Source organism: Montipora foliosa, chromosome 6 (genome assembly GCF_036669935.1).
Source record: "Montipora foliosa isolate CH-2021 chromosome 6, ASM3666993v2, whole genome shotgun sequence".
In the NCBI taxonomy this organism is placed as follows: Eukaryota; Metazoa; Cnidaria; class Anthozoa; order Scleractinia; family Acroporidae; genus Montipora; species Montipora foliosa.
The window spans coordinates 7,712,504-7,720,003 of NC_090874.1; the positions used below are offsets into that span (position 1 = coordinate 7,712,504).

The 7,500-nt window shown below is 41.4% G+C and overlaps 1 protein-coding gene across 3 annotated transcripts in view; it reads left to right on the forward strand.

Moving 5' to 3' along the window:
- The window catches only part of LOC138006564 (carbohydrate sulfotransferase 11-like), a 25,127-nt gene extending 18,399 nt beyond the window's left edge, over nucleotides 1-6,728 (forward strand). For all 3 annotated transcript variants that reach the window (XM_068852977.1, XM_068852976.1, XM_068852975.1), the window contains one exon: nucleotides 2,783-6,728. In XM_068852977.1, the coding sequence (XP_068709078.1) occupies nucleotides 2,783-3,616 (834 nt within the window). In that variant the 3' untranslated portion in view covers nucleotides 3,617-6,728. The remainder of the gene's footprint in view (nucleotides 1-2,782) is intronic.
- The last annotated feature ends 772 nt before the right edge of the window (nucleotides 6,729-7,500 follow it).

The window sequence follows — 7,500 nt, forward strand, 5'->3', positions numbered from 1 at the left end:
GTTTACTGTTGTTTTCTCGTCCCCAGAGGCCGCGATTCTTTCGGTCAGCACTAAGAATAACGACCTCTGGCAACCTCTGGCTGGTTCCGAACCAGTAACTCCGCGAATCACGGACTTCCGGTTCGTCTGCTAAATCTCAGAAATTTTAAACAATTGGTAGCTGTCAACGGGTTACCAAATTAGACCCCCACAGAGACTGCGCGTATTTCGGAACCGGCCAGCGGTCGTTATTCTTAGTGCTGACCGAAAGAATCGCGGCCTCTGGGGACCAGAGTTTGAACACTGTAAACAGTGTACACTAATGGTCATTAATTTTGTACTTTATGCAGAAGCATAATTATTTCCATTTATTACATAGATACTGATGAAATACCAGGACTTCTCCTTTTAATAGAAAATCATATCTTCACCGCGCGCAGTGAACATATCATTTTTATCTTTCACATGTGAGAATATAGGTGACGTCATGGTAACGAACACGATTAGCCAATGAAATATGCGAGCTTCGTCTTCATTGTAAGATACTTTTGTGCTTCAATGTAATTCTTCTCTACTACATTAACATTTTTATTGCAAAATTTTACATTATGATTTGCTTTTCATAACTTTCATATCTTGTTTTATGTTACACAACACGCGTGTTTTAGCGGTTGGTAACCACTTTTTCATCATTTCGAAAATGAATAAAACAAGTTGTATTAAATCTCGACATTTCATCAATATCAATGTAATAAACAGAACATTACATGGCCGCTTGGGAATACAAATTTTATCTTCTCGTGCTGAATGTATCTCTCACGAGTGAGAGATACTTTCAGCACGAGAAGATAAAATTCGTATCCTTGCACGGCCATGTAATATCCTCTTTATACCGTGCCGTATTTATTCGAATAAGCGCCGCCCTCGATTAAGCGCCGCACATGGCATGGAGCGGAAAAGTTAATAAGCGCCGCCCTCGAAAAAGCGCCGCAGCTCCAGTGCTCCAGTATTTCCATAAGATGATAAAAATACACTGTAATCACTGCGATGCGGTTCTAAGCCAGCAATTGGAATTCATTTTCATCAATAGTGATGTTTTTCAGTTCGAAAGGAGTATATCTCGATGCTCTTTCATTCAGTAACTCTTCAAAATCTTCGCGTTCTTCAGTTCTTGAAAACCTGCAGAAAAGTATTAACGAGGCTGTTATGAAAGCCAAAACTTAAGTTAGCTTCAAGTCGGTAAGCCATGAAAAAATACTCATGAAGTAAATTAAATTGTACAATCAAAATGTTTTGTCTTTGTGGTATGATCCTTTTAAATAAGCGCTGCCCTCGAATAAGCGCCGCACCGGAGCCACGAAAAATTAAATGAGCGCCGCGGCGCTTATTCGACTAAATACGGTATATTGCTTTCTGGGGTTAGAAATGGGGGCTCCGCGTTTAGGGTTGGTGTGTAACAATACCGTTGGGCCGCTTATTTCGGCAGCCCAAGTAAACAATTTGCACTTTCAGCCGCATATAGTAATTAGCCACGTGCATGTCAGCCAACAGGATCATTTCTTGGAAGGGTGACAGCCAAGTCTTTTTAGTCTTTTTTTTTCCCATTACATTTCGCTTCTGTAGTTGACCCAGTTCATTTCTTTTATTTCAATGGCATCACCTTTAAAAAGAGCAAGGCTGAAGGAATACATATATTTGAAAAAGCCAATATTTGGAAAGGCACTACGGTTAACAAAGACGTTACAATTTGAATTGTGATACGGCGTGTGATTTGATACAGCATTCACACCAAAGATTAAACGGACTTAAAGGGGCTAGGTCACGCAATTTTAGACAATTTCAGCACTGTTCGAATTGTCATGCAATTAACTAAAATATCAAAATAACTGTTCAAAACTATAGAAGAACTCTAACAAAACACAGGGAAGCCAAGAAGGGCCATGGATGGACAAAACTTGAGAGGATTGAAATGGATTGAATTTGGGTAAATTTGAAAAACGTCGGCCCACCTTTTTTCAAATTTATATCAGTCTATATCAAAATGTCATTTACAAAGCTGGAAAATCATTCTCAGTTGCTATGTGGCCGTGATTTTGCAAATGAAAGACTCTTGCTCTGCCAATTTGACGTTTAGAGCTCATAATTAACAAAATTCAACAAAATTACCTAAAATAGCGTGACCTAGCCCCTTTAACGGATACGGTACAATAATAACAATAGAAATGATAACTGAAATTACATAACTGTAAAGAAATTTATTCGGGAATTGGTGGACTACATTTCATCTTTCTTATTAAGACCTAAAGGTTCAAGGGTGTTAGATTTTGTTTGAGATTTTTTTAAAATTTGCATTTAATATTATTTACAGTACACACTACTTACAATATTATAAACTAACAACCCTACTGATAACGTTACCAGAACTAAGGATATCGACAGCACGAATCACAGTAATTAAAGTACTTACAAAACTATGTTTAACTTCGGAGATATGCCTCTCTTGCTTTGCGTACGAAAGCCAAAAACAAGTTAATTGTCAGCATTCCACGAGAACGTCACAACGGAGGGAACAGCATTTTGAAACAAAACGGCGAATCGCATGTCTTCCGCTAAAAAAGCGCTCATAGGTCAGCCATGTATGTTTCCAAGGAAAAGTTTCAGAACGCGTGCATGTGTTTACCTCATTTGGCGCAGAAACCTTCTTTGGTCACAGAGAAGTTATGCTGAGATCAGCCAATAGAAGTGCTGAAAATGAGAAATACACAATCCAGTGCCTGTTTTAATGGTTTGTTTATTTTTTCAGATTGATCACGCAAAGAGGCAACAAGATCGGCGTCAAAGGATCCGAGACTACTGCAAGAACTCCACAAATAACGGAGACATCTTCCACCAGCTCCCAAATCGAAATCACTTCAACCTTGTCGTTAGTGAGAAGTACAAGTTCATCATTTGTTATGTTCCAAAAACTGGAGCGAGCCAATGGAAACGTGCGCTGATCAATATTATCGCAAATCGCCAGGTGAAAGCAGATCCAGACACGATTAGTTTATTTGATCACAGCCTCTTTACGTTTCTGAATAGGTATCCACCGAAAAAGAGGCAGGAGATGTTAAAATCCTACACAACATTTTTCTTTGTCCGGGAACCTTTCGAGCGCTTACTATCTGCTTACAGGGACAAATTTGTTACTTATACGACTTCCTTGTATGCGAAGAAGGGACAAGAAATTGTCAGCAAAGTAAGAAAATCTCCAAAAGACGGAACTGATGATGATCGAAACTTGCCAACGTTTGATGAGTTCACTGAATATCTCGACACTTTGCCTGATCCTTCAAGCTGGGACATGCACTGGCGCCCATCTCACCAGACATGCTATCCTTGTGCAATCGATTATGACTACGTTGGACATTTTGAAACAGTCAAGGAAGATGCCGACTACATTTTAAAGCAGTTGAATTTGGACAAGATTGTGGAATTTCCGTCGTTCAGTGGATCTAGAACCCCAGAGCACCTAAAGACACATTATTCGCAAATTCCTCTTGATCGTATTATTAGACTTCACGAGAGATACCGACCTGACTTCGATATGTTTGGCTACAAATACCCGGACGCCATTAAAGGACTCTTCAGGGCTTGACTTAAAGCAATTCTGTCCTACGCTTCTTTCCCAGACTTCAAAATCCGCTAAGAGGGGAAACGAGGATAAACATACTCCTGTTTTAAGTCAACAAGTACAGGAGTTTGATTCTTTTTTTTTTTTTTTAATATTTTATTTAAGCAATAGACCAAAAGTTTCTATGGTTTATAGGCTGATAAACCACGTGGGATGTTGGTAGAACACGAGAGGAATTCGTAAATCACGAGCCGAAAACGAGTGATTTACGAATCAAAGGAGGGGGCTAGGATTGGTTATTCTGGTCCCAGACGCCTTCGTTGATTTCCTTATTGTGAAACCACCCTGTTCAACCCCTCCATTGGATTCCCTTTGTCGGGCAAGTTTGTGCAGTATGATCTTGACCTTCAAAAATTTAAATATTCCTATCTCAGCAGCCAAAACTGAGGGTCCTTCTACCATTATTCAGTTTATGGGTATCATACTAGACTCAGGGAAAATGGAGGCAAGGCTGCCTGAGGATAAGGTGGAGAGGATAAAATCTGCTCTTTCCACCTTCCACTCTCAGCCGTCCACAACACTACAAGAATTTCAATCCCTGATAGGTTCTCTTAATTTCGCTTGCAAGGTCATTTCCCCAGGGCGCCCCTTCCTACAACGAATAATTGACCTTACCAGGGGAGTTACGAAACCTCACCATCATATAAAGCTTACCACCGGTTTCTACAAATAAATATACAAATGTGGAAGCTGTTCATTGACCAGTGGAATGGTATAGGACTTTTCCTTTCCCCGATATGGAAAACCTCTAATACCCTTGCCTTGTTTACAGATGCCTCTGGCTCCTTGGGTAATGGGGCAATTTTCCAACAAAGATGGTTTCAGGGCAGGTGGCTGCCCTCTCAACAACTAGGCCAGCAAGGTATCAGCATTCTTTGGCAAGAGCTCTAGGCAATTACTATTGCCTGTCATTTGTGGGGGGCCCATTGGACATCCCAGCGCATTCAGGTCTTTTGCGACAACCTGGGCGTAGTCGAGGTCATCAATTCCCGTTCCCCGGGTAACGGACTTAGTGAGGGACCTAAAACTCTGCACCCTGCAACACAATTTCTATTTCCGAGCAGTACATGTTTCTGGAATCAATAACCACATCGCAGACTCTCTTTCTTGATTCCAGATGGAACGCTTTCGCCAGCTAGAACCCCAAGCCAATGCTGCACCAGACCCCATCCCAGTCCATTTGTACAGTCTCTAGCAAAGGAAACTGAACATTACCTTGGGAAGGGCCCTTGCCCAGAGCACGAAAAAGACCTACAGTTCGGCATGCGACAATTCCTCAATTTCTGTTCTCAAATGAGCATTAGCCCACCACTTCCCATCAATGAAGATATTTTGATCAGTTTCTCAGTTGCACTGGCTCGTTCTGTGAGATATTCCACCATCAAGACCTATTTGTCAGCAGTCAAAAATTATCATTCCAGCCATGGCTATGAGCTTCAGTTATCTAATTTCCTTCGTCTCTGACTTATTCTTCGAGGTATTAAGCGTTCACACGGACAACAGTCTAAAGTTCGCAGACCGATAACTTATCGGTCTGCGAACTTTAGACTGTTCAACTGTTGAATTTATTTTATTGCCTCCTCAATGTGCAGCATACCGACAATAGGGATTCAATCATACTCTGGGCAGCAATGACACTTGCCTTTTTTGGCTCTCTGCGAATAGGAGAACTCACCTGCAATTCAACTTTTGATCCAAAGCACCATCTCATGAAATCAGAAATAACCCATCACTATATGCCTTTTATTTTGTGTGGTTTGCTCCTCTACTGTCACCAGAGGCTTTTATTTTAATCAACAACCTAGGACCTATTGTAACAATCCCTCCCCCCTCTCTTCAAGTATAGAAGCCATCTGGTACATGTAAGTAAATTTTCTTACAATGGCTGAAACTTTCTCAATCCTCACAAAATGTAGGGCATTATGTGGTTCAGACAAGTCTATCTGCCTACTATTAGTTAGTGGTATTGTTAGATTTTTCTCTGTGGCCAGTCTCTGGGGGGAATGCGTTGCATTCTGTGGGGATGAAGTGCTCCTCTTGTCACACTCTCGCCCCCATAGACTTGTTTTTGGAGGCCCACCTCCCTCCAATCTCTACCCCCTGGAGTTAGGTTAGTGGAAGCCCACTCCCTCCAGTCTGAGAGGAGGCCCAACTCCCTCCTCTCTACCCAAGAATGCTCACAGTGGCCCTGAGAGAAGGCCCACTGCCTTCTCCTCATCCATTGTGTTCATCCCCTTGGGCTGTAGGTCTTGTTTTCTGGACACTCTAGGGGTCCATGGGATAAATGCTGACTGAGCACTTTGTCACCCTCTTCCCTATTTTCAGCCACAGAAAGTTGTTGTTGTCCTTATCATTTTAAAGGGAAGCAAGGGGAAGTGGATTAAACAAATTTGCCAGGAAGAGTATCAGGAGCACCCAACGAATCTGTTCCTCACATTATCTGTTCCCCAGAGGAATCTTGCTGGCTGGCAAAAATACAGGTGTTTCGATAAGCTGGCAGGGAAATTTTGTTATTGATAGAGGTTTTGCCTGGGAATTACTGACTTTTTCTAGCATTTCAATCCGAGCTGGCTGTAGAAACTCTGAAGACTGAGGACGACTAAAAAAATAAAAGAAAAAAGAACCCCGTCCCTCTCCCAAACATACGACGGCTGGTCAGAGTGATTGCGCTTGCGGAAAAAATCTGTTTTGTCCCGGTTTTGTCGCTTTTGTTCGGTCGTTTTGGATTGACGGATTTGAAAGCGCGCGGAATTCCTGGCTGGGAAATAAATTTGATCAGCTGGCTGGGAAACCAACCAATTTTATCTAGCTGGCTGGGAAATTTCTTGTGTGTCTTGCTGGGAAAAAGGAACAGATAATGTTTTCCCAGCAACACTGAAAAACACCTGAAAATGCCTTAATAACATTTATTTTCATTAACTGGGGTATAATAATACATTTTACAACAAATTGGTCGTTGGGTGCCCCTGGAGTATATTCAATGAATAGTATATATGTTTTTTTTAATTGTCAAAGACAAGACAAACGAGTACTTTTACCAACAACGGTAATCAGTATTAAATGTATTTGATTGAAATTTGTTTCGTGCAAATTTATTGCGACGCGAGCCGAGTGAGCTGACAAAATCAATCCGAAACAGACCAGATAACATGTTATAAGTCCAAGAGCGGCAGTGACGCTTTATTCATTGCAAATATATGTTTTATTGGACTGGTAAGTTTTTCTAGTATTCCTTTGTAGCTTTTTGTCGCTTATTCTTTCCCAATCGTTACTTCACACGAAATGAAACTATAAACAAAGGCGCGTAAAGCATCTCCGTAGACGGAGAGTCTTTATGTTATATTTTGGAATGACGTTTTTGTCCGCCGTCGTCTTCAAGTGCTTAAACTCCCTAATGGTCGCGGCAGTTCGGACCGACCGAGCCGATATTCCCCAGTGCGGTCCCGAGCAAGTGAGGTTAGTTAGTTGTTTATTATATGGCATCGTTTCTTTGAGCGATTGGACACTTTTCCACTTGGCGAATGTTCGTAATCTTCGTCTCCCATCAAGGAACCTTGAACGGTCCACTTGCTATAATTGTCCCGTTGTGATTTTCAACTTTTTGTATTTCGCTCAACTTGAATTCCCCAAGAGAGAGCAAAAATACAGAGTGCTCCATTTAGCCTGAGAATTACTTGTCAAATAATAATGTCAGATAATGAATTCTGGCTATATTGTTAAGAAGCAGAGGACATATCACGGTTAACCCCACCGGTACAGTGAAATTCGATGATAACTCGCGCATACTCGGAAAAAAATCCGAGCGCTCCATTGCAAGAGTCGAATCTACGACCTTTCGATTACTACAA